The following is a 26,831-nucleotide window of genomic DNA, read 5'->3' on the forward strand; positions in this document are numbered from 1 at the left end:
GATCCTCGAAAGAAAGCGTGGGTTCGAACCCCACTTCTGACAAATTCTTTCATTTCATTTCTTCCGCAAAGAAACTTAATCCGTTTTTTCGAGGAGAGAGACTTCGAATTTAATCTTTCTAAAAAAAGTTCGTATTTTGGAAAAATAACTAATTTTCCCAGTCAGGATGGCCGGGCGGTTAAGGCATCAGATTTAAGCTCTGATCCTCGAAAGAAAGCGTGGGTTCGAACCCCACTTCTGACAAATTCTTTCATTTCATTTCTTCCGCAAAGTAACTCAATCCGTTTTTTCGAGGAGAGAGACTGCGAATTTAATCTCTCAAAAAAAGTTCGTATTCTTTTAAAAATAACTAATTTTCCCAGTCAGGATGCCCGACCGGTTAAGGCGTCAGATTAAAGCTCTGATCCTCGAAAGAGGGCGTGGGTTCAAACCCCACTTCTAACAATTTATTTCCTTTCATTTCTTCCGCAAAGAAACTCAATCCTTTTTTTCGAGGAGATAGACTGCGAATTTAATCAGACAAAAAAAGTTCGTATTCTAGAAAAATAACTAATGCGCGCAGTCAGGATTGCCGAGCGGTTAAGGCGTCAGATTTAAGCTCTGATCCTCGAAAGAAAGCGTGGGTTCGAACCCCACTTCTGACAAATTCTTTCATTTCATTTCTTCCGCAAAGAAACTCAATCCGTTTTTTCGAGGAGAGAGACTGCGAATTTAATCTCTCAAAAAAAGCTCGTATTCTTTTAAAAATAACTAATTTTCACAGTCATGATGAACGAGCGGTTAAGGCGTCAGATTTAAGCTCTGATCTTTGAAAGAGGGCGTGGGTTCGATCCCCACTTCTGACAAATTCTTTCATTTCATTTCTTCCGCAAAGAAACTCAATCCGTTTTTTCGAGGAGAGAGACTGCGAATTTAATCTCTCAAAAAAAAGTTAGTATTCTGGAAAAATAACTAATTTTCCCAGTCAGGATGGCCGAGCGGTTAAGGCGTCAGATTTAAGCTCTGATCCTCGTTAGAGGGCGTGGGTTCGAACCCCACTTCTGACAAATTCTTTCCTTTCATTTCTTCCGCAAAGACACTCAATCCTTTTTTCGAGGAGAGAGACTGCGAATTTAATCTCTCAAAAAAAGTTCGTATTCTGGAAAAATAACTAATGCTCGCAGTCAGGATTGCCGAGCGGTTAAGGCGTCAGATTTAAGCTCTGATCTTTGAAAGAGGGCGTGGGTAAGATCCCCACTTCTTACAAATTCTTTCCTTTCATTTCTTCCGCAAAGAAACTCAATCCGTTTTTTCGAGGAGAGAGACTGCGAATTTAATCTCTCAAAAAAAGTTAGTATTCTGGAAAAATAACTAACTTTCCCAGTCAGGATGGCCGAGCGGTTATGGCGTCAGATTTAAGCTCTGATCCTCGTAAGAGGGCGTAGGTTCGAACCGCACTTCTGACAAATTCTTTCCTTTCATATCTTCCGCAAAGAAACTCAATCCTTTTTTCGAGGAGAGAGACTGCGAATTTAATCTCTCAAAAAAAGTTCGTATTCTGGAAAAATAACTAATGCTCGCAGTCAGGATTGCCGAGCGGTTAAGGCGTCAGATTTAAGCTCTGATCCTCGAAAGAAAGCGTGGGTTCGAACCCCACTTCTGACAAATTCTTTCATTTCATTTCTTCCGCAAAGAAACTTAATCCGTTTTTTCGAGGAGAGAGACTTCGAATTTAATCTTTCTAAAAAAAGTTCGTATTTTGGAAAAATAACTAATTTTCCCAGTCAGGATGGCCGGGCGGTTAAGGCATCAGATTTAAGCTCTGATCCTCGAAAGAAAGCGTGGGTTCGAACCCCACTTCTGACAAATTCTTTCATTTCATTTCTTCCGCAAAGTAACTCAATCCGTTTTTTCGAGGAGAGAGACTGCGAATTTAATCTCTCAAAAAAAGTTCGTATTCTTTTAAAAATAACTAATTTTCCCAGTCAGGATGCCCGACCGGTTAAGGCGTCAGATTAAAGCTCTGATCCTCGAAAGAGGGCGTGGGTTCAAACCCCACTTCTAACAATTTATTTCCTTTCATTTCTTCCGCAAAGAAACTCAATCCTTTTTTTCGAGGAGATAGACTGCGAATTTAATCAGACAAAAAAAGTTCGTATTCTAGAAAAATAACTAATGCGCGCAGTCAGGATTGCCGAGCGGTTAAGGCGTCAGATTTAAGCTCTGATCCTCGAAAGAAAGCGTGGGTTCGAACCCCACTTCTGACAAATTCTTTCATTTCATTTCTTCCGCAAAGAAACTCAATCCGTTTTTTCGAGGAGAGAGACTGCGAATTTAATCTCTCAAAAAAAGCTCGTATTCTTTTAAAAATAACTAATTTTCACAGTCATGATGAACGAGCGGTTAAGGCGTCAGATTTAAGCTCTGATCTTTGAAAGAGGGCGTGGGTTCGATCCCCACTTCTGACAAATTCTTTCATTTCATTTCTTCCGCAAAGAAACTCAATCCGTTTTTTCGAGGAGAGAGACTGCGAATTTAATCTCTCAAAAAAAAGTTAGTATTCTGGAAAAATAACTAATTTTCCCAGTCAGGATGGCCGAGCGGTTAAGGCGTCAGATTTAAGCTCTGATCCTCGTTAGAGGGCGTGGGTTCGAACCCCACTTCTGACAAATTCTTTCCTTTCATTTCTTCCGCAAAGACACTCAATCCTTTTTTCGAGGAGAGAGACTGCGAATTTAATCTCTCAAAAAAAGTTCGTATTCTGGAAAAATAACTAATGCTCGCAGTCAGGATTGCCGAGCGGTTAAGGCGTCAGATTTAAGCTCTGATCTTTGAAAGAGGGCGTGGGTAAGATCCCCACTTCTTACAAATTCTTTCCTTTCATTTCTTCCGCAAAGAAACTCAATCCGTTTTTTCGAGGAGAGAGACTGCGAATTTAATCTCTCAAAAAAAGTTAGTATTCTGGAAAAATAACTAACTTTCCCAGTCAGGATGGCCGAGCGGTTATGGCGTCAGATTTAAGCTATGATCCTCGTAAGAGGGCGTAGGTTCGAACCGCACTTCTGACAAATTCTTTCCTTTCATTTCTTCCGCAAAGAAACTCAATCCTTTTTTCGAGGAGAGAGACTGCGAATTTAATCTTTCTAAAAAAAGTTCGTATTCTGGAAAAATAACTAATGCTCGCAGTCAGGATTGCCGAGCGGTTAAGGCGTTAGATTTAAGCTCTGATCCTTGAAAGAGGGCGTGGGTTCGATCCCCACTTCTAACAAATTCTTTCCTTTCATTTCTTCCGCAAAGAAACTCAATCCGTTTTTTCGAGGAGAGAGACTTCGAATTTAATCTTTCTAAAAAAAGTTCGTATTCTGGAAAAATAACTAATGCTCGCAGTCAGGATTGCCGAGCGGTTAAGGCGTTAGATTTAAGCTCTGATCCTTGAAAGAGGGCGTGGGTTCCATCCCCACTTCTAACAAATTCTTTCCTTTCATATCTTCCGCAAAGAAACTCAATCCGTTTTTTCGAGGAGAGAGACTGCGAATTTAATCTCTCAAAAAAAGTTAGTATTCTGGAAAAATAACTAATTTTCCCAGTCAGGATGGCCGAGCGCTTAAGGCGTCAGATTTAAGCTCTGATCCTCGTAAGAAGGCGTGGGTTCGAACCCCACTTCTGACAAATTCTTTCCTTTAATTTCTTCCGCAAAGAAACTCAATCCTTTTTTTCGAGGAGATAGACTGCGAATTTAATCTCTCAAAAAAAGTTCGTATTCTAGAAAAATAACTGATGCTCGCAGTCAGGATTGCCGAGCGGTTAAGGCGTCAGATTTAAGCTCTGATCCTCGTAAGAGGGCGTGGGTTCGAACCCCACTTCTGACAAATTCTTTCATTTCATTTCTTCCGCAAAGAAACTCAATCCGTTTTTTCGAGGAGAGAGACTGCGAATTTAATCTCTCAAAAAAAGTTCGTATTCTGGAAAAATAACTAATTTTCGGCAGTCAGGATGGCCGAGCGGTTAAGGCGTCAGATTTAAGCTCTGATCCTCGAAAGAGGACGTGGGTTCGAGCCCCACTTCTGACACATTCTTTCTTTTCATTTCTTCCGCAAAGAAACTCAATCCGTTTTTTCGTGGAGAGAGACTGCGAATTTAATCTCTCAAAAAAAGTTCGTATTCTTTTAAAAATAACTAATTTTCCGAGTCAGGATGGCCGAGCGGTTAAGCCGTCAGATTTAATCTCTGATCCTCGAAAGAGGACGTGAGTTCGAACCCCACTTCTGACAAATTCTTTCTTATCATGTCTTTTGCAAAGAAACCCTATCCGTTTTTTCGAGGAGAGAGACTACGAACTTAAACTTTCTTAAAAACGATCGTATCCTTAAAAAATAATCAAGTTGCGCAGTCAGGATGGCCGAGCGGTCAAGGCGTCAGATTTAAGCTCTGATCCTCGAAAGAGGGCGTGTGTTCGAACTCCAATTCTGACAAATTGTTCATTTTCATTTATTACCGAATGAAACCAAATCCGTTTTTTCGCGAAGAGAGACTTCATATTAATTAATTGTAAATTTAGATATCTTGTTATTGAATTTAAACTGGATAATTTGCGTAATATATATTAGTTTAAATAGGGAATTCTTTTCGTTCTCGTGGGAAATAATAATAAAAAATAATAATTGTTTTAATAATAAGCTAGCCCAATACCCAATTCATCGAGAGACTTTTAAGGCCTTTAAACAGGTGGCCGGGTTACGATGCGTAGGAGGGTGGTAGCAAGCCCTTCGTGTCATGTGAGCCAACAGCTCCCTACACTCACTATTACGGTTAAACTCCACAATAGTTTACATTAAAAAATCCAAAAATAAAACTTTAGAAATTGGCCGCCTTCTTTTGAAAGTCTGGAAAATCGATTGACTGAAAGTGTTGACTTTGACTTCCTTCATTCTTTTGTAAGTGGGCTCACTTGGTGAGTGATGAAAAAGTGAAAACTCCTTTCTTAAGATTGGAGTTTTTTAAGCAGGTGTAATGCGAAGCAACATGGCATATTTAAATATGCCTCTCCTCGTAACAGTTTTCCTGTGTCATTATTCATGAAAGTCAATGGCTCAGCGGTAAGCAATCCGCCTGGTACATATGGCACCCGGATTCGTTTCCTGGCCACGATCGTATTTTATATTAAGTTAATTAACTTTAATTTTAATTATAACAGGGTTGTCACGAAATTTTCAGATTAAAATTCCCTGACTATTCCCTATTTTCCCTGACTTTTTTAAGGTCAAAATATTTATTTTATATTTCACTTTTATCCGAAATTAATAAATTTAAATGGACCTATATTTCAGTAAAATGGTTATTGCAATGTTGAAAATATTAGAAAAACTTTCAAAGAAATAAATGATAATAAAAGAATGTGTCATAGATCTAGAGTAAAATTATCTTTCAAAAAGTGTCAAGAGAAAATCTAATTCCCTGACATTTCCCTGACCTATTAGGGCCATTTTTTAATTCCCTGACCTTTCCCCGATTTCCCTGACGTGTGGCAACCCTGTAAAAATATTAAAAATATTATAGAATAAATTGACGTTAATACGTTTATAAAAGCGTAGAAGAAAACGGACTTTCGCCAAAACTGTTTTTTCTAAATATCGTTAAAACATAATATGTGTTCGTGATTTTGTGGTAGGTCACTCGCCTGCCAAGCTGGAGGGCCCGGGATCACATACCGATCGCTGTCTTTGTTTTTATTCAATGGACAAGCGGCAACATTTGAATTTCTTCTTTGCAATAATTTAAATTGAACCCGAAATCTCTTTATATTTCAATAAGAACCAAAACATAAAACACTATTAATATACGCTTTTCAGTGAAGCGTAATAAGTGTCGGTGGTTTTATGGTAGAACACTCGCCTGGCACGCAGGAGTGCCCGGGTTCTCACTAGTAGGGATAAAAACGGCAATTTTCTATCATTTTTGTTCATAAAAATAATTAAATGTAAAAATTTCATTGTAAATATAAGAAGTAAGCACAGAAAGGTTTATTAGTTTTTAATATTTCAATATTTAAACTATTTATATATTTTATTATTTCCAGTAATATTTGGAGAACAACCTAAAAGACCAAGACCTAGAGACCAGAAGTACAGAAGGTTAAAATAAATTCAATTTGGAGTAGAATAAATATGAAGAAATAGTATCAGATCAGTTGATTTTCCTTAGATATTTATTTTAGTGTGGAATTTATAACAGTTTAATCTAGTTTAATCTTTTCTGTATTTTAATGTCGTGGTCTAGATCTTGTTTATGGAGGGCACATCGTATGCAAAACAGAATCCAGAAACCAGTCCTTATCAATTAGCCGCGTAAGGAATCGTTCTAACCGCCCTTGGACGTTTGTCACATGATAGATAAATGTTAAACTAGGATCAAAAACCTCATTTGAATGTTCTTATAAATTTCAAGAAAAAATCATTTAGTAGAATGACATTACCCAATTGCATAGTGTGAACAGAAATAGTTGGAACCATTGTTACAATATTTCTGTTCACACTATACAATTTTCTTGCTTCCAATTAATTGTATACATTTAAGTGGCCCAATTAATTGTATAGTGTGAACTGAGCTTGAAAGTAGTTGAGCACGTTCGTAGGGTCAATAATTGGGTTTATCTTATTGAATTTCATTAGGACCAAAACATTGATGGTTTAAAAAGCACTTGTGGATTAGATAATCTGGTGAAATGAATAGAGAAAGTTATATGATTACCATGAAGGTATTCGGTTGATTTATTTTTAAGTTTGTTGTTTTTTACATTTTTCCGATACAAAATGGGACTTAAAATTTCAGAAAAAAAGTTAATATAAAATAAGCCGTAGTAATAAAAACGCGTATTCACCGATCTTTATCCTTTAGAACGTGGATAAAATATAAAAGATAGTTTTGTTTTTTATTTGCGGAACAATTTCTGACTGAACCAAACGATCCAAGCATATTTAAACACTTTTACAAATTAAATAAACTTTCAAAATATTAAATGTAAACTAGTTATTTTTTGCGTCGTCCTCCATCAGTGTTGAAACGGGTCCTACTAGCTGGCGATACCGGTGGCGCCATCTCTTATCCGGATTCTATGGGAATTTTCCCACCAAAAAAATGAATACGGCTTTTTGAAAGAGAGACATCCCTATCACGGACTGTAAATTATAAAATTTACAGTCCGTGCTATAATTTAGGGTCCTTGATACTATATACTCTCTGGTTGTACCAATTATGGCAATGTACTCTTAAACTGTAAATTTTTGTCATCTGTAGGGCCACTTTAACTTTATACGCGCTGATCGGATGCGAAGAGTTTTTCCCATAGTTGTAAAAATAAGGACCCCGAAAAGTAGTACTAAAATCCTAATAATAATGTCTTGAGGTGGAAAACTCCGGCTTCGGGAAAATCAGGTGATCAATAGCTTGCAATTTACAAAATTTTGCCTTTAAGGGATGGGTCCAAACTATGTAAAATACCTCAGATGGGTCATGATGGGGGTGATATTTGAGTACAGCCAAAGTTACACCCAAGGCGGGATTTGGACACGGAAACCCTACCCCTTGTCTACGCCACTGCACCAATGTATACTATTGTACTTCAATTGGAAATTGTACCGAAAAGGTACAGTTGTACCAGAGATTGTATAGTATAGAGAGACGTATCTTCGTATTCCCGATTCGTACACGGGTTTTGGACCATAAGGGAATTGAAGAGAAGTTCAGGATCCCTATATAGATGTCGCTAGTGGTCACCTTTCAAAGAATTGATTGTCTGGAAATAGTTTCCTATAATTTTAGGATGTTGAATATTGTTAATAAAAGATGAAATGCAAAATTTCATTGTAAATATAAAAAGTAAGTACAGCAAAGTTTACTAGTTTTGAATATTTCAATATTGAAAATACTTTTTTTCATTAATTCAAGGAATTTATGGAAAATAGCCTAAAAGACCAAGGCCTAGAGACCAGATGTATTGAAGGTAAATTAAAAATTGTAGTTGGGGGGGGGGGGGGAATAAATTACGCAATATAAATATCAAATGTATAAATATTAAGAAAAAAGATCAATTGTTTTTTCTAGGTATTTTTCAATTTTCTGTCTAATCTTTTCTGTGATTTAATGTAGAATCGTGGTCTATATATTGTTTTTGATACCATGTATTTTACGTGATTTCACTAACGTAACATAATAACAATAAGTATGACAATTAACGAGATTTACAACCAAACTGATTTTCATAGTTATTGCGTAGTAATCAAGTGGTTTTCTCAGCACAGAGCCCTCTAGGGTCTAAAATACGCGAGACTTCCGCTAAGCCGAAATGTCTGGACTCCGTAGATGGACGGAATATTAGGCTAAAATGATAAAAATTAAAAACGTTTTTCTCGGTGCCACGAGCTCATGTTTTTTATCACGAATGATTCGCACGCGGGCTTCTAAAATAAGCCAAAGCCCTTCGCGACTCCAGAACGTGCTCTCCGATATTAGGCTTAAATTTTTATCAAAACGTAGTCATCCAAAACGATAAGTCGCGAGTCCAAGTCGCAGCTTGAAGAGAGTATCAGTGCCGAAAAAAGGTTCGGTTAGAAAATTAGCATTAAAGCAATAGGAAGTGTGATACTTATTGTTATTATGTTACTATTAATACTAAATATAGTGTGAAAGACAATGTCTTGACTCTTCTTGAGGGGAAAACTATGGCTTCGGGAAATACAGGTGTACTATAGCTTCCAATGAACATTGGGAGACGGGTGCAATCGTGCCGTGGTCATGAAATAAAGAAGCCGACGGAGAAAGAAGAAGGCCTAGTGCTCGGCATTCGATTAATTTTTATCCATGAATAAAATAAGCTCGGCGATATTTAAATAATATTTATTTAAATAACCAATAGTTGAATAAAAATTGTAAAATGTTTAAATAATCGAAAGTGAATAAGCCTATTATTTAAATAAAACAAACAATTATTTAAATAATTACCACTTTTATTCAAATAAATGCTTGGTTGCGTAAAAAACATAATTTTAAAAGTTAAAATGATATTCTTTTTACCAACGTGTTTTAAATAAATCGTAAAATTTGTGGATAATGAATAAACAATTCCGAGCACTAAGAAGGCCCCCCTACCCCGGGTATCCCCCAGGACCCCCACGTACAGACCCCTTCATGTCAATCAATTTTATCTACGCCCTAAGAAGAATCCAAAGAAACCCCTTTGGCTATGTCAGTTTTAACCAATAGGCAAGAGTAAGTGGGATGGTACCCAATAATTGCACAATATTACGTTTCGGGATAAAATTTGAAAACACAGAAAACACCACGCTCTCGGAGTCGGACACTTTTTAGGCATACGTCATTTTTAGCCAATGGGAATCTTGGGGAAAGTGGTCCCGAAAATTGCACCACGTTTCAACAGACCTAGCGATGGGTATAAAAGGGTAGTGTAGCGGAGAAAAAGTCACATTCGGGCTCAATATGTATTGTTCAGGGCCGGATTAAGACTTTATGGGGTCCTAGGCCCAAGTTAATTTTGGTGCCCCCTTTCAACAGCGAGCGGAGCGAGCTAGGCGCTTCCTCAATTTATAATTGAGAAATGGAAGGAAAATTCATTTTGCTGCCAGATTTAGTATGTCGTCAGGAGCTAGAGAATGTGACAATCAAACGTTTTTGGTTCATAGGGGTGGACGCGTTTACTAAAATTACTCCAGAAAATATTTTGTGAAAAGCAAATGATTAAAGTTTTGTACTTTTATTTTTTTTCGAACCCTCTTGCTGCTCCTTGAAGGCTTGGTGCCCTAGGCCCAGGCCTATTCGGCCTATTGGTTAATCCGGCCCTGGTATTGTTGTAATACTTGTAACGTCGTTTTTACTCGTGAGAGAAGCCTCGACCGTCATATGATAACCGTTCACGGTCATTCTTCGTTCAAATGTCCCTTGTGTTATAAGCCATTTTCGAGGCTTGAAGTTCTAGAACGCAACAAACGCGAAAATCACGGCCAACGCCACTTCGAACCCACGGTGCCCGTTCCGGCACATGGTCCACAGCCGAGTCTACCGCCGCCGTCACCCGCTGAGGCGCCGAATCCTGCCGTAAAGAAAACCGAGTCTGTAACTCCGGTCAATTTCCACGCAAAGACGGACGCCTCTTCTCAAAATGAATCTCGTAAAAAGATCAAGCTTGAAATGGTATTTATTGAAGATGATAAATTTTAAAAATGTATAAAATTATTTAGCTACCGGACAATTATTATCTACACGCACCGATTCCTTCTATTCATGAAAATGATGAAATATATTCAATTCGTTCCCGGCATTTTAGTTCGACAATAATGGCCACTAGTCTTCCTCGTATCTTGACCTCGTTGCTAAGCAACGTCAAATTTTAAACTTTAACAAATTCAAGATGGGCAAGAAAAACATGGCGTTGCAAAGTGCAAATTTATCACAAATTTGGGATGTAATCTACTTTTTTAGATTAATTAAAGAAGTTTAATAAGCCTGTTCGGTTTACATAGATCCACGTAGCTCATAAACTGCTGAATTTTCGTCTGCTAAAAAGATTATAAATCACGTAGCTTCAATAGTGTATTTTTCTCTACGAACCTTGTAAAAATTTCGCAGTTAATGAGCTTATCGTGATGGCCGCTAGGTGGCTCTAGTATAGTGAAAAGCCTAATTCTCAAAATTTATTTTATAATTTAAATGGTTCTAATATGAATTGAAGTTTCGTCTCAATGGGAAAGCTACCCCTTATTAGGGCCAAATCTGAGAGCCATCTTTCGTGAAGGAAATAATCAAGTTAAAATCAAAAGTGCTCCCCCCCCCCCCCCCTCGTCGTGAGGCGTGCACGGGACTTTATAATAACGTAGGCCACGAGTGAAATTATAGATACAGCCGTTGCGGAGGGAAATAATAATGGGTCTATTAAGAACTTTTCACTGAATTCATTCTCTGAAAATAAAGTTAACGACGATGATCCTTTGGACGAGTTACTGAACACCCAAACCGATGACGCCCTTCTCGACAACTATATGTTAAACTGGGAAGCCCAACAACAAACTGGTGCAGCAATTCACCGCGAAACGCAACCCGAGCCTTTGGATGAACTTTTGAACACGCAGGCTGAAGATGAGTGGCTAGGAAACCACTGGGAAATCATTCAAGTCCAACAATGATAACCTTGAACGTCTTGAGCGCCTTGGTCTTTGGTCCCTTTCAAATAGGCAAATAGGCGCCTGCGAACTGATTTTTTTTAGGCCTTCAAACTAATTTATGAGTTGTATGACGTCCCGGCCACCTCCTTCTTTACCATTCGCTAGACGGGTAGGAAAGTTCCGCCGATATGTAAGGCGCGTAATGCTTGTTTTCATCACACAGCGAGTAGTAAACTCATGGAATGCCCTCCCTTCCCAAATTAAGATTAAATCCTCTAGTTCTGCCTTTAAGAGTCGGCTAGACAAGTTTTATGGGTGGTAAATATCTTATGTATATAGTTGTATAAAACGAAAAATAAAATATACATATTTTACTAAAGGCCTTTTCACACGAGCCAACTTTTTGACCCAACTAGATGAGTCAACTTGAGTTTAGTCAACTAGTTGGATCGTGTGAATAAAAGTTCGATGAGTTGATCTACCCGAAAAGTACGCGAGAAAAAAATGGATCACTGATCCATTTTTGCTGACTCAGCATTTTGATTTGAAAAGTTGGCTCGTGTGAAAAGGTCTTAACTGTACCTTATGCCATCCATCACCATTCCTTTGTCATTGCTGTTATTTATTTTTTGTGTAACTTTCATGGTATTTAATATTATCTCCATTCCCTACTAAAGCAGGGCGCAATAAGTGTAAACATTTTTTTCTGTTCAATAAACTTTATTATAATACGGTGGCGGAATGGATTATCCTCAATCACGGCAAACTGATCTATTGAATGATCTATTCAAAGATAATTTAAACTCGTACGAGTTTAAATTATCTTTGATCTATTAAACACACAGACTGTGGACGAGTGGCTCGGGCACCACTGGGTAAAAGTTCAAGGAAGCAATAATTGTAAGTAGTCCGTAGAGGACCTACCAGCCTTTGACGAACAGAACGGTGTTGACAAACCTCTAAGCCATCAAATTTTTTACAGAAACAATAACGGCGCCAGATGGAGCTACTGTTTATAAACTAATATCGTGCGAAGTTTGAAACCTTGAAACTTACCTGGGAAACAAAATAATCAACAAGAAGGGTATAAAGCGAGGTATAAAGTGATTCATGGTGATACGTGCGCGTTATACACGTGAGCAAGTCTAATTTTGTCCTGTGTGGCGTGCCATACCATCCTGGAGTACCGTCCTTCATTGACGGATTTTGAAATGACGTTTTAGCGCGCGACACTACAGGTACGTGTCTTGGGCACACAGCCTTCTTTGCGTGCTTTTTGACCATAACATGTAGAGGTATTTTCACGTGCAAAATGAATTTTAAAAGCAGTCAATAGATTGCTATCTATCTATCTATATTTATTTTCCTTTTGGGGTACAAATCCGTTTTATATCAACGAGGAAACCATTATACAATGGATTCGCAGGAATTTACATTTTTTAAAGCGGAGTAATAAAAACATAATAGTTCAACACTTAAAGTCATAAGATAACCAGAAGCAGTATATATATAATACAATAACATATTTACAAAATTATTTACAAAAAGAGTTAAGGCTCTACAGACATCCCAGCACTACATTAGTTTTTCTTCTTTAAACGTAAGCCACCCCATCGGCCGAGAATTCGTTTCGTAACCGTAAGATCCTGGGGTCCCCCGCAACCATCACCTAAGCAAAGCAGAAAAGCCACGCAATTTTCTGAATTGACCAGTTCATCCGCGTAAACATAATCGCGTCTCACTGGATCGAATCTCGGGCAATCGACGAGAATGTGAGGGATGTCTTCAACCGACGCGCCGCACAACGGACATTCCGGGTTTTCTCCAAAAATGGTCGCGAACCTGGCCGCAGTCGGAAGAGCCCCGGAACGCGCGAGGAACAGCAAATGGCTCGCCTTGTCATTTGTGTAGCGTTTCTCCATCGCCAACTTGTCTTTCTTCGCGTAGAGGGCAAGGCTCTGGTGTTTAGCCATTTCCTGTCGCCATTTTTCCATTCCGTTGTCGTTGACCGCCGTGTCAGTGATCTTATTCCACTCACGGTAGGACTTTACACCTGCTCGGGAGTGACCGTAGCCCGATCCAAAGCGTCCACCCTCTTCGCCCAACGAGTAGCGTGTCCCATGGCGCGTAGATATCGGTAGATACGCGTGGCTGGGCGGGTTGGTGGTAGGAATGTTAGGCGACCAAGGTAAGCCAGCTTGTTACGTGCTTCCCGTTCGGCGAAGGTGGACCACGCTAACTCTCCCTTAACGGCCGCTTTCGCTGTCAGGAAATTTCCGCCAACAGCCGCCTTACCCACCGAAAACTGGGATTGCTCCAGCTGGCGAATAGTGGGTTCGGACAGGCAGAGGACATCATTTGCATATGTTAGGCTAGGAATAGCAACGGCTTTCCACAAGGTACGAGTTACTGTGTACGGATTGAGCGAGTGGGAGCCTTTGTGTTTTATGGCTCCTTGTAGGCGCCCAGACCTCGGCCGCAGACCCGCTTCGTGTTGTTCCAGATAATCGATGCCCGAGCCAAACGACACTCCTAGGTAGACAATTTCGGTCGCAAATTGGATTGACGAACCTTGGAGGGTTGGGGTCAGGGCCTCATCGCACGCGTTTCCGCTGAACTGGAGAATTTTACATTTGTCACCACTGAATGCGAGACCGTAGTCAGAGGCGAAGTTACCGCAAATATCGAGAAGGGATTGAAGTACTTCTAAATACTCTGCAGCCACAAAAATATCGTCCGCAAAAAACTGGCCAGAGAGCGTGAAGCGGAGATCCAGGCGCGAAGGATGGTGGAATGGAAACCCGAGATTTGACTCCGTAAGTGCGTGGTCGAGCGGCTGGAGGTAGAGAGCGAAAAGTACGGGAGACAGCGGGCATCCCTGTTTCAGCCCCACGTTCGACAATACCCAGTCAGTTGCTATATCGCCAAACCAGTAACGATAGGCCGTAGAAGCGTAGATGGCCTGGAGGTGGGTGACAAAGTTCGACGGAATTCCGAGACGGATAAGCGTTTCCCACAACATCTTCCTCTTAACGCTATCATAGGCTTTCCTTAAGTCGAGGAATGCTACGTAGAGTGTTCTATTTTCCAGACGGGCTATCTCAATCATTTGCGTCAGCGTTAATAGATTATCCGATCCACTGCGATCCCTACGGAAACCGTTTTGGAGCTCACCCAACAATCCTTTATCTTCCACCAAGAACACTAGGCGATTCTTCAAAATTGACAGATATAGCTTCGATAGGCATTGGGACACCGCGATAGGACGATGTTCCTTCAGCTCTTCTGGTCCCTATCACCACCTTTAAAGATTAGGCGGATCTCCTTAGCGGACCAAACCTTAGGGATGACATTTGTGTCGGGGATGCTGTTGAAGAGGTTACGTAAGACGAGACGAGAAGATTCCGGCAGCGCGCGAATAAGTTCGTTTGAAATTTTATCCTCCCCCGCAGCCTTTCCAAGTGGCAAACCTTTGATGGCGGAGTTCAATTCATCGAGCGATATTGGGCTCATAAGTCTGTCCTCTGTAGCGACGAGATCGCCATTGTCAGAAATTGCGTGTGTTCGCTGGAAGTTCTGTTCCTCATTTTCGGCAAATTCTTCGATGCGTTTGGCTATAGATGGTTTATCTTTGAGGCTAGTTCCATTCTTGTCCTTTTTGCTGTTGTGTTATTTATAATATTGTTTAGTAAATTATAATACTCTCTAACTTAGTTTATGATAAGGCTAATAATGAAGCATCTTTAACATCTTTATTTTATTCTGGTCTGCCTGTCTTAGGCAGGCCTCACTCACTAGCGCCCTCTATTGTATCACATTATCTCAGTACCTAACATGTTTTTTTTTTACAATAGGAAGAAATATAAAACTTAGGAACAGGTTATTATTGGATGATAACAAATTATGTAAAATACAACTTTATCAGTCCAGGAATCGGTCAGGCATTTTCGTGACACGACCGGATCGAGTAGTGTGATTGGGAATCCCTTGGGAAGTGAGTTCTGCAGCAGATTTCGGAGCAGGAACACCAGTTTGTGGACGCTCATAAAAGACTGTTTGAATTGATGGAGAATGATGGTACAAACTGGGAGTATAAGTGTCTCGGGGTGGGCTTTGATTGCAGGGGTGACCGGTCGATAGCACTTCTTGAGGCACCGGAACAGGGTTAGGTAGTGTCAGTGGTATAGGAACTTTGGAACGAGTATTGTAAGACACTGTGATCGGAATTTGAGTTGGCCGGGCCGAGGGCGGAGTGATTGCGGAAGTATGAGGATGAATGACTAGTGCGGTTGAGGGGAGATTTTCAGAGTATACAGCAGTGTTTGTTATTTGAGATATCAGTGGTTTCAAGTGCAGTCCAGTTCGTCGATATTGAGCACCATTTTCAGTTTGTATTATGTAGGAGTCCGGTTCCGACGCTACAGCAATGACAGTGGCAGGAACCCAATTTCTGTGGGAAGCCATGTAGCGGACTTTAGACCCCACTGTATATGATGGACGTTTGGCAGGAGAAGACTGTATCATAGCAGCGCGACGAGAGTTCAATACATCTTGTACATGAGTCGTAGGAAATTTGGGAATTAGTACATTACTATTCGTAGCAGTTGGAGTGCGCAACAAACGACCCATCAGGGTATAAACTCCTGCTTACGTAAAGCTCGTCTCTATGTTTTCTGGCCTGGCCTCTCCTCTTCTCTCAAGGCATTGATTCAACGGTGTGCCATTTGCCGCTCTCATGATCGAGCGCAGTCTCACATGGTTACCACTCCTCATCCGGTCCCTCAACGCCCATGGGAAACGGTTGGAATGGATCTTTTTCATCATAACACTAAAAATCTGTTACTATGTGTGGACTATTACTCAAAATATCTGGAAGTTGATGAGCTGCGCTCCACCGATGCGGTCTCAGTGATACGTGCCATCAAACCTCATTTTGCCCGCCATGGGGTGCCTCAGTTGGTCATCACGGATAATGGCCCGCCACACATAGTAACAGATTTTTAGTGTTATGATGAAAAAGATCCATTCCAACCGTTTCCCATGGGCGTTGAGGGACCGGATGAGGAGTGGTAACCATGTGAGACTGCGCTCGATCATGAGAGCGGTAAGCAGGAGTTTATACCCTGATGGGTCGTTTGTTGCGCACTCCAACTGCTACGAATAGTAATGTACTAATTCCCAAATTTCCTACGACTCATGTACAAGATGTATTGAACTCTCGTCGCGCTGCTATGATACAGTCTTCTCCTGCCAAACGTCCATCATATACAGTGGGGTCTAAAGTCCGCTACATGGCTTCCCACAGAAATTGGGTTCCTGCCACTGTCATTGCTGTAGCGTCGGAACCGGACTCCTACATAATACAAACTGAAAATGGTGCTCAATATCGACGAACTGGACTGCACTTGAAACCACTGATATCTCAAATAACAAACACTGCTGTATACTCTGAAAATCTCCCCTCAACCGCACTAGTCATTCATCCTCATACTTCCGCAATCACTCCGCCCTCGGCCCGGCCAACTCAAATTCCGATCACAGTGTCTTACAATACTCGTTCCAAAGTTCCTATACCACTGACACTACCTAACCCTGTTCCGGTGCCTCAAGAAGTGCTATCGACCGGTCACCCCTGCAATCAAAGCCCACCCCGAGACACTTATACTCCCAGTTTGTACCATCATTCTCCATCAATTCAAACAGTCTTTTATGAGCGTCCACAAACTGGTGTTCCTGCTCCGAAATCTGCTGCAGAACTCACTTCCCAAGGGATTCCCAATCACACTACTCGATCCGGTCGTGTCACGAAAATGCCTGACCGCTACATGGCTTCCCACAGAAATTGGGTTCCTGCCACTGTCATTGCTGTAGCGTCGGAACCGGACTCCTACATAATACAAACTGAAAATGGTGCTCAATATCGACGAACTGGACTGCACTTGAAACCACTGGTATCTCAAATAACAAACACTGCTGTACACTCTGAAAATCTCCCCTCAACCGCACTAGTCATTCATCCTCATACTTCCGCAATCACTCCGCCCTCTATTGTATCACATTATCTCAGTACGTAACATTTTTATTTTTTTTTGAAGCATCTTTAACATCTTTATTTTATTCTGGTCTGCCTGTCTTAGGCAGGCCTCACTCACTAGCGCCCTCTATTGTATCACATTATCTCAGTACGTAACACTTTTTGCCAAAGGAGAACCTTTCACCTAGGAGCAACAAACACAACACCCTAGCTTTCACGGTGATAATGCCATTAGAGGTTGATTTTTAAATACCAAAGTAAAAAATTTAAAAATATCTAGACTTTTTGATTAGGTAGGTCAAGTAAGGTGGGCCCCATTTTTACCTCTCCGAGGGTACAAAGTCCCCTAGGAGGGGTTATACAACCACCGTGTTTGTCTCTGGGTCTGTGGGTCTGTGGGACGGACCGAGTGCTGAGTGTAATGCTACCTCTCAACGTCTAATGGCAGGGTTTCCACCAGTTGTACACGGTATTCGTCTTAGTATCAATTTGCGATCGCATCGGGCGGGATTTGAACCCGAGACCTCCTGCTTGTCAGGCGGACGTTCTACCACAGAACCACCGACACTTGTTACGCCTTATTGAAAATTAGACCTTCAGCTTTATCGGAAGCGTATTTAATAGAGTACGAAATTTTTGTTTTATTGAAATAGAATTGAAATTGAAATTATTGCATCGAAGAAATTCTAATTTAGCGTTTCTCTATTGATTAAAAACAAATGCGCCACCCAGGTTTCGAACCCAGACCATTTGGCTTGGCAGTCGAGCGCTCTACCACAGAACCACCGATAGCTGCTTAGATTCACTGAAATTAAGACAGGCATCGTAAGCATAATAGGTAATAAAGTCTTTTTTTATTAATGAATTTATGAAGGCCTAATCTGGTTTTTTTTAAAGGTTAAATCTTGAGATTAGAGGGTTAAAGGGTAGACCCTGTGGGTGGTCCACTTTGTTAGTTTTTTTTGTTATTTATTTACGGGTATTCTTAACGACCTATATATAGTTGTGTTAATTCAAAGGAGATAATTTAACGTTAATTGCTTTAAGAGCTGACGGTTAGTCAAGTGGCTCTCTGTGCTTTGTTGATGGTAAGGTTTTTGCTTCTTGTAAATATATTTGGTGTGGATATTTGGATATCTACGATTTCTAACGCAGTCAATGATTTCTTGGGTGTGCGAGTCATTATATGATATTGGAAATTGGACGGCATTGGTCTTTTTCATGCGGTATGTGTCACAACGTCAACTGGAAGTTGAAATAAAATGAGCGTTAAAGATGCGGCAAGTATTTCGTAAGCGAGAAAAATACAAATACCATCTGTAGATGTTTCTTTCATTAAAATTTGCTTAGTATTATATTCAACTGATAAACATGTACTGTAAAAAGGGTTAAATTCAATTGTGCATTGTTTTAGTGAATCTAACTCGCTGTTGTAACTACTTAATTTATAATATTCTGAATAAATTAAACTCGATTGTTTCGTCTCAATTATTTAAATTAAAATTAAAATTTTATACCGGGCAGGGTTTGAACCGAGAATACGTTTTTCGTAAATAACTCTGAAATGCGGAGATATCTTTGGGGGTCGTATCGAGAAATTAATACCACTAGGAACCATACTTCCGAGGAGAGGTATATTTTGGCTTGCCAACTTGTTATTTTTATTATAAGGAATTTGAGTGCTCCCTTTTGGTAAAATTGTAGAATAACTGCCCCCATAGAGGGCAAAAACCGCGGCAAAAACTTCTTGGAGCAAATTATTTTTTTCCGAAGATATGAATTTTTTAAAATTAACGTTTTTTAAGGTTATTTTTCGCCGCTTACTTTTCGTAGGTTAAGTTTATAACGCGACGGTTAGTTTAAAAAAGTAAAAGACAACCTTCTGGTTAAACAATCCTAGGATGTTCGTTAATTTAATTTTTCTGCCCAAATTGGGTGGCTTCTTGAAAATTTCAAAGTATTTCTTAGCCTACCCTCTTAATGGCTTCGATCTAAATGTTTGTTTCCCTGTTATAATTTTTTGCATGTGCCTATTGGTGAGTGTTAATAAAAATGTATGGATTATTTTCTTGGATCTGGAGAACGTTCTCAATTTAAATTCAACAAAGACACAAATAAAATAGAAACGCAACATTTTAATAATTTTTCTCTTCAATTTACAATACAAGATAAAAGCTATGGAACAGGTAGCTTGGGTTTTTCAGGCAATTTGAAGTACATACGTCTGGAATGATTTTTTTTATATAATTCTAAATAAAAACTCAATATTTGAAGCACCTAACTTTGAAAAGCGCCTTGATAATTATCTATAATAGACCAAAACCAGCCTAAAACAATAATACTACTAAACAGAAATATCACAACTTTGGATACGCGATGTTCAAATTGGATAAAAAAACTACCAAATCCAAAATCTATATTATATGTTACGAAATTGGGAAATAAATTGCGGTGTTAAAAACTGCTAAAAATACTCTAAACATTTTTTCGTTAACAATATCTTAAAACTTTTCGTAAACTTTGTCTTCAATAACATCAAACATTCTCGATTAATTAAACTCAACAGTCCAACAATTTTATACACTTTTTAATTCTCACCAAACCGGGAAAAATCACTACCGTTTCTATTAAGTTGTTGTACAATCTTAACCTAATCTGACTAGAAATAAGCAAATGTTTTCAGAAATCAACTTTCTAAATAGGGTTCGTACACTTTGACAGAAGTTTATTATAAACCCCTTTCGGACTTTATTTCCAACTTCCTATTTCGATTAAATCAAATTTTAATATTTTTGCTTTCTGACTAGGAATAACTTTTAATGATTGTACTATTTAAACTAATCATTGATAAAAGGCTTAAAACGTTGAAACGGTGGTTATCGATAGAAGTAGACTGGGCTTCGAACCAAAAACTTTGTAGCTCTGACAGTACAAAATTTCCATCTCTAATAAAAATGGAACATTTCCATTGATCGCTACAATATTAGTTTTTGGAGGGAGGAACCAGTTTAATTATACAGGCTATATTAAAAAGTAATAGAAAGAATTATTGACCAAGGATTAAATATTATATATTAAATTAAATGCTAAACCTTGGTTAAGAATTACAGAAGTAGTATTTTTACATTAGAAAAGATAAATATTTATGAGTTTCTAAAAAAGCTTAAGTTAGGCTTAAAAGTCTTACGTAATAAATTTAATAATTACAATTATACATATTTTGATATGCTACCAAATTTAAAATTTAGCACAGATGAAACATTTAAGGTAATGGGCTTATTAGAAAAGAGATTGTTCTTTAAATTGATTAGCTCCTAGTTAATAATCTTTGTTATTAAAAGCATTTTTTTCGATTTTTAATTAGCCTACGCGAGATATATAAATCAATTCTATATAAATTTGTCGTCGATAAATCTTCGAATAAGCTTTTCAAAGTTGATTTTGAAAAATTTGTATAAAAAAACAACGGATTTATATTTCCGTAATGCTGTATTTTGTGCTTAATAAAGGTTATTTTTGTTTGGGATCTTTTTAATGTATTTGTTATCCAAAAAACTGGCCATAAAGATTTGATAAACGAGTTATCAAAGTCTTGGATTCGCATGCCGAGGTTACCATACAAATTGGTACAAAAATGGTAATGTTAGACAGTTTTTAGAAAGACTGAACTTGACCCTGAATGTCAAAGTTTCACTTGGAATTTCAAGTTCGGTGCATACCGTTTAATATTTTACACAGAGGTAACTGTCCATATTCTTGCCTGTTGAGAGTCGTCATCCAGACTTTCTTCTCGTTTAACTTTTGGTGAGGATGGAGGTGAATTAGGTGCTGAAGAAGGTGTCGTAGCTGTTGGAGAAACTAAAGTGTCGGAAGTCACAATGGGAATGTCTTTATTTGAGGAGATTGAGGATCTAGTTTTCATGGAAGAGGGAAGAGTTCGGTATCTGTTAGTGGGCAGGGTGGAAGTGTTAGTCGAATGGTTGCTGCTCATTTCGTTGTCAGAGTGCCGATCAAGTTCAGCCGAGACATTAGCACTGTTAGGGTGGCTGCGCTTGGTAGGAGCCACTAAACTTGAATATTCACGTCGGCTGCGTTCAAAGTTGTGATTGGCCTTTGGTGTTCTGGTTGCTGGTTTTGAGAAGAGAAAAAAATTTGTGGGAAAAGGCATCATTTATGATCAGCATACATACGTGTATGCATTTTACACAATAAACACCTTAAACTAAGAAATCAAATAAGACTCACCCAAATCGCACAGATTATCTTGACTCTGACTTCCTTTGGCAGACCAATGATGAAACGGTGGCATCCGATAGGCCCAATGTTCGCAATTTACCATTAATGACGCGGTGGACGAAGTACTGTAACCAGAAGTCGAAGATGACGAACATGATCCATTGCTGATGGCGCTGCGTTGATAAAATAAGATGTACGCTTCTGGCGTCACAATCTCCGATTCCTGTGCCTGGCGGACTTTCATGTCATCGAACAAATACCACTTATTGTCTACCGGATTCTTGCAATAAGCTAAGTGCACAAACAGATGACGTTAGCTAACAGGTAAAGTTTATAATCAAACAAAAGGCAAAGTACCAGTGTAATGTCCCCCTTGCATACTTCCATGATGGTTGCAAACTGCATAGAGGTCGTAAGTCTCTTCTGACCTTTCAAAATGGTTGGCTCGATGACGCCTCCAAGGAGACCAACTACTCATAGCGGTTAAGGTACTGTTGGCCAAAATCGATGTGGCATCCGCAAAATTTGGTGTCCGGTAGGCGATATATGGCGAAACGTCGAGTCCATTGATTGGGAACACCACATCAGTTGTTAACTTAGTACGTTGGCTCGATGACTGACGAAATCTTTTCAAATGAACAATAAAAATGTCCGGTGTTGTCCACAGACTCAGTTTCTTGGTTCCTTGCTGCCTTCGTTTGCAATTTGGACACATCCAAGCATCTTCGATGCCCAACTGGAAAATACCCAAATTATAATGTAGAAAACTACACAAATTTGCAACTATCAAAAACTGCGTTTTTACCGTTTTTTCAACCAAGTAATAACTTAAATTCAATTAAAAAGGGACCCCCACTTGGTTACCCATGCGCAAATAAGATAAATTGTTTACTTTAATATGCAGAAGTAACTTTATAACCTACCTTCTCTTCCATGAAATATAGTTCGAAACACTCGTGCAGCGATGCTTGCATGGTTTTCTGATGTTCATTCCGTAACGCCTTGACTTCAGCGTCTTCGTCCTTCAAATCATCAATTGTATCACGGACTAACCTAATAATAGTTGAAAAAAACGTTTATTTACAGAGTTGATGGCATTTTGTCAAAGGAACAGATAACACGGATAACGCGATTTTTAAAACTCCGAAATCTTACTAGATGGCGACTGCAGTCTTAAACTTTTATTTTAACCCGAAAAATAATAATATCTTGGCGTTTATTTTTATACTGAATTTTTCCTGACTTGAACTTAGTTTAGATTTTACAAAAGATTCCACTTAAAATAGCGTTTGAAGTTTTTAAATGGGAATCCCTTCCCACCAAAACGGTTAAATTGGCCCCATTTGGTGTACATTAAAATCGAACCACTATGGCCGTGTTGTAAAAGTTGTATATAGTTTGTGCAAGGATAATCGAGTGCAAACAATCGAGTGGGCCATAGAACTACAGCCTGGCGAATTAATTAAAATTAAATTGTCTAAACTATGTTAAGTCCAATGACTATTTAAATGAAAATAACAAAACTTTTGTTCACTAAACATTAAAGTTCTATAATAAAATTACCCATCACTGCACTAAGCGTTAAAGGCTTGGCTCTAAATATTTGTTTCCCTGTAAGCACTTTGTGAAAGCTAGGAGCAACAAACACAAGGAGAACGCAGCTAGCTAACGCAGTGTTGTGTACAAATTTCATTGGGCGAATCTTTACGCCGAGTGTTTTACGGAAAGGGTGAAGTTAATTTCTCAATTTTCCCCATCCGACGGCAGCAGGCGCTAAAGCGTCTAACCAATGAAAACTGTACACAAGAAAATTCACGACTTTTGACGGATTGCGTTCTCCTTGTGTGGGGTGTGTTTGTTGCTCTTAAGTGAAGGCATCTATTCCAAAGAATCGGGAACAATTAATCAAAACTATGACTGACGTCATCTTGGTATCTTCGTCCCACTCGACGACGACCTTCAAATGAGTTGGTCCGCAAAGCTTGTCTCCTTCCGGTATGGGCCATAAGGCTTGGTCGACGCATGGCATGTACAAGGGATGGTCCACGTCGTGGGGAAGGTAACTGGTGGTCGAACCGCAGGAGCTGACCACTCTAAGTTTGAACAGGACCCCTAAATCCTGAATCGATAAAGTGTCGTTTTAGAATTTGGACAGTTGATGGTATTGTGGTTTCTTATGGAATTAGTAGAAAATTTACTTCTTTCGGAATGTTGCTTTTGAGGATGCAGCTCATGTGATCCAGAATCTTTTTCTGGATCGCAGCGTAAGTGGCTTCGCGAAGAATTTGCATCACAAAAGGTGGACCGAAACTGTTCAAGTAAAGAATTATTTACGTTGAGTAACGTTTCTTTTTAAACTTTTACTGTACGCCAAACATTACTCTTACCAAAAGTGGGGTAATTACCAAACAAGTGCCAGTTCCTATATTTTCTTATTGTAAATATTTTATGTACTCACACTTTCTAGATAGCTCTTTCGTGTTTTGTAACAAAATGTAGATATATGACGGTAGCGTATCTACTGCCAAAAATCCAAACGCTTCCTAGATTTCTTAGTTTTCTAAGCTCTCACCAGGGGACACTATCTACTTTACAGTTACCCTAGCAACATTTACTTCGTGAGTAATATTCATTTCAAAAACACTTCTTTTAACACACTTTTGGTATTTATGTCACTTTTGCTTTTACCCATACATGTATTAATTTTTAATACTTATGCTACGGATAAAAAACCCATTTAGGGTGAACACAGAAAACCCTCGATTTAATGACATTTTATAGGAAATTATAGGAGTAATTTATAGGTAAATATAGGAACGTTTCTACCCTGCCTCTAACTATTTGCCACCACAGAATCGGAGTAAAATGACGTCATAGGGTTACTCTTCTTACCCTACTCCCAAATCCCAGAACAGGCGAAAAGTATCCACCTTATGAAACTAATGAATGATCCATCTATGACTACGGACAGGGTCTCTCTATAATAGAGGTTGGAGCACTACCGAATTTCTGGTGCAACTCATTCATCAGTTTCAGGAAGGGGAATATCACTGTGTTGTTTTACAACATCTAAACTGGTAAATATATACGTATAATACAATATTTTACGATACAGTTATTTAGTCTTCTTAATTATTTGCAATAATATCCTAATATTTAAAAATATATTGTAGATTCAATAGATTCGTTATGTACAAACTTTGTTCAATCTAATATAATTTTAAAATTAAAAAAATTAGTTAGACACTGATAAACCGTGCGCTAACCACTCGAGTTTACATAAGAGCCACGTAGCGGCCAGCCCGAAATGTTCATAAGCTGCGGGATTTGCGTGTGATAAGCAGACTGTTTTATAATAGAAAACCATCCGCCTAGCAGTCGAAAATCCAGCAGTTTAAGAACTTATGGCTTTATGTCTCTGAAGGGGCAATTGTTTTGATAAATAAACAAAATGCGAGGGGTCGGTCATTTGGCCAAATCCCGTACAAAATTTGGAAAAAATTCCACAAATCCAAAATCCAAGAATTTTGCTCCTATAGACTTTGTATAACAAATCCACAATAAAAATCATGGATTTTCAAAAAATCCAAAATGCCGTACACAAAACAGGCAAATGTCCGACCCCTCGACAATATGCCTTGGTCATAACCCAAATATATGTTCTCAACGGCATCTGTTTCGCCCAATTGAAGTACTTGACTCCAGATACCAATTACACAAAATTATTGGGTAACGATATGACTAAGCCCCTACCGATCCGGGTGTCAAAAAATTGCTTATCCCGAACAAAAATAAGTTGCAATTGGCGTGACAGTATGAGTTAACTCTGTAACCACCTCATTTCAAAACAATTCCTTATCAGCCGGCAAATATGCGTCAGAAACTTATCTTATCAACTAACTAGTCAATCCAGGTCTCACGAGCGGTCGCGAAAACAATAAATTTCACTTTGGAGGGCAAAATAACCGATTTACGAAAACCTTGAATATTGGGGTTGCCATAATATTTTTGGGTTGAATACCCCGTAGTTTCTCCAGGGAGTATTCACAAAATTTCCCTAACCTCTTTAAAGCCAAAATTAATAAACTTTTAACTTTTATAAGAAGTTAGTTAAATTTTATTATATAGATTACGTTTTAAATAAACAATATTGCAACTTTACAAACCTACGATTTTTTAGATTTCATAAAATTTTTAAGATAATTTCCTGACTTTCAGATTCTTAAATTCTGACTTTTTTAAATCCTTAAAAATTAATTCCCCGACTTTAAAATCCTTAAAAATTAACTCCGCGTTTTCTTTAAAAATTCCTAAAAAGTCCAGGTTTTTTTGACAATTTTTAAATTCCCCGACTTTTTGTCATATTTTCAATTTCCCCGTGGCAACCCTGTACCAGAGGTGGCGGTATGGAATCTAGGAGGATTCAAGTAAACCTGGAGTGGTCGTCTCCCGTTTTAGGCGGGGCAGTAAAAAATTCACGGACATAACAAGTATCGCCATCTATCGTAGAATCTTTACACTTTTAATCGGCTTTTCGTCAGCTAGTTTTTCTATTCGCGTATTTCTAGTCCTGTGTTTTTAGTAGGAATAGACAATGAAAACTAGCAGACGAATTTTTTAAAAACATGTAGAAAAGGTGGCGCTAAACTCGTATGTCCGCGATTCTGGCTCGTGCTGCGTTGCCGTAGAGAGAGAGGGGAGCTCGTAGTGGGGGAATACACTTTTCTATTCCAGGGTACCGAGTTTTCATATTCCTAGATGGCATTTAGTAAGTGTTTTTAATAACTCACACTTGGGTCTGTGATTTGGTTTTGACTTGGTTGATCCAGACGATGACCAGTTTCTCGGCTTCATTGTCCGTCGTGGTCTTGTAAGAAGGTACTTGTATGGCCGTCACCTCCTGTCCTCCTTGGATCGTGGACAGCGGATCCAGGACGCTGAACGACTGCTGGAAGCCCGCCTCGTCCGTTACTTCAGTCAGTATAAACTTCGAGATGGATCAAAAGAACACAATATGTTTAATAATTCGCTAAATACCAAAACTGTTATTGAAAATTACGATTGTAGAAGATTCGACCGAAAACCGCGTATTTTGTCTAATTTCGCTACAAGATATTATATCTACTTACAACATACATTGTGATATAAAATTACGATGTACATTTTAATAAATAATGTATTATAATTAAAAATAATTATGCATGAAAGAGGATGTCGGAACCTAACCTAACCCTAAACCTCTAAATCCGCAGTTAAAAAATACACTAATTGGGTTTAAATAACGGCCATTTAATTTCATTTAATTCCCATTTAACCGAAACCCGCCATTAGACTGGAAAAAGATTCTAGACATATGACGTAAAAAGGTTTTCGGTCGAATGGGACTCGATTAATAATAATAAATAAATAAT

General features: G+C 38.9%; 1 protein-coding gene and 6 non-coding genes across 7 annotated transcripts in view; 5 read left to right on the forward strand and 2 right to left on the reverse strand.

Moving 5' to 3' along the window:
* Positions 1-963: 963 nt before the first annotated feature.
* Positions 964-1,046, forward strand: TRNAL-UAA (transfer RNA leucine (anticodon UAA)). Its single transcript has one exon. It is a non-coding gene; the product is annotated as a tRNA-Leu (tRNA).
* Positions 1,047-2,565: 1,519 nt separating this feature from the next.
* Positions 2,566-2,648, forward strand: TRNAL-UAA (transfer RNA leucine (anticodon UAA)). Its single transcript has one exon. It is a non-coding gene; the product is annotated as a tRNA-Leu (tRNA).
* Positions 2,649-3,565: 917 nt separating this feature from the next.
* Positions 3,566-3,648, forward strand: TRNAL-UAA (transfer RNA leucine (anticodon UAA)). Its single transcript has one exon. It is a non-coding gene; the product is annotated as a tRNA-Leu (tRNA).
* A 117-nt stretch (positions 3,649-3,765) lies between these two features.
* On the forward strand, positions 3,766-3,848 carry TRNAL-UAA (transfer RNA leucine (anticodon UAA)). The gene has a single exon. It is a non-coding gene; the product is annotated as a tRNA-Leu (tRNA).
* A 118-nt stretch (positions 3,849-3,966) lies between these two features.
* On the forward strand, positions 3,967-4,049 carry TRNAL-UAA (transfer RNA leucine (anticodon UAA)). The gene has a single exon. It is a non-coding gene; the product is annotated as a tRNA-Leu (tRNA).
* Positions 4,050-17,680: 13,631 nt separating this feature from the next.
* TRNAV-GAC (transfer RNA valine (anticodon GAC)) lies at positions 17,681-17,752 on the reverse strand. The gene has a single exon. It is a non-coding gene; the product is annotated as a tRNA-Val (tRNA).
* Positions 17,753-19,299: 1,547 nt separating this feature from the next.
* LOC149961880 (ubiquitin carboxyl-terminal hydrolase 31-like) overlaps positions 19,300-26,831 on the reverse strand; it is a 47,472-nt gene continuing 39,940 nt past the window's right edge. The window contains exons 4-10 of the mRNA XM_090177111.1: positions 26,211-26,407; positions 23,619-23,730; positions 23,343-23,539; positions 22,344-22,473; positions 21,778-22,156; positions 21,430-21,711; positions 19,300-21,312 (exon numbers count right to left, since the gene is read on the reverse strand). Coding sequence (XP_090033237.1) covers positions 20,915-21,312; positions 21,430-21,711; positions 21,778-22,156; positions 22,344-22,473; positions 23,343-23,539; positions 23,619-23,730; positions 26,211-26,407 — 1,695 coding nt within the window. The 3' untranslated portion in view covers positions 19,300-20,914. The remainder of the gene's footprint in view (positions 21,313-21,429; positions 21,712-21,777; positions 22,157-22,343; positions 22,474-23,342; positions 23,540-23,618; positions 23,731-26,210; positions 26,408-26,831) is intronic.

This window comes from Leiobunum rupestre, chromosome 1 (genome assembly GCF_980474605.1).
Source record: "Leiobunum rupestre chromosome 1, qqLeiRupe1.1.hap1, whole genome shotgun sequence".
Classification (NCBI taxonomy): domain Eukaryota; kingdom Metazoa; phylum Arthropoda; class Arachnida; order Opiliones; family Sclerosomatidae; genus Leiobunum; species Leiobunum rupestre.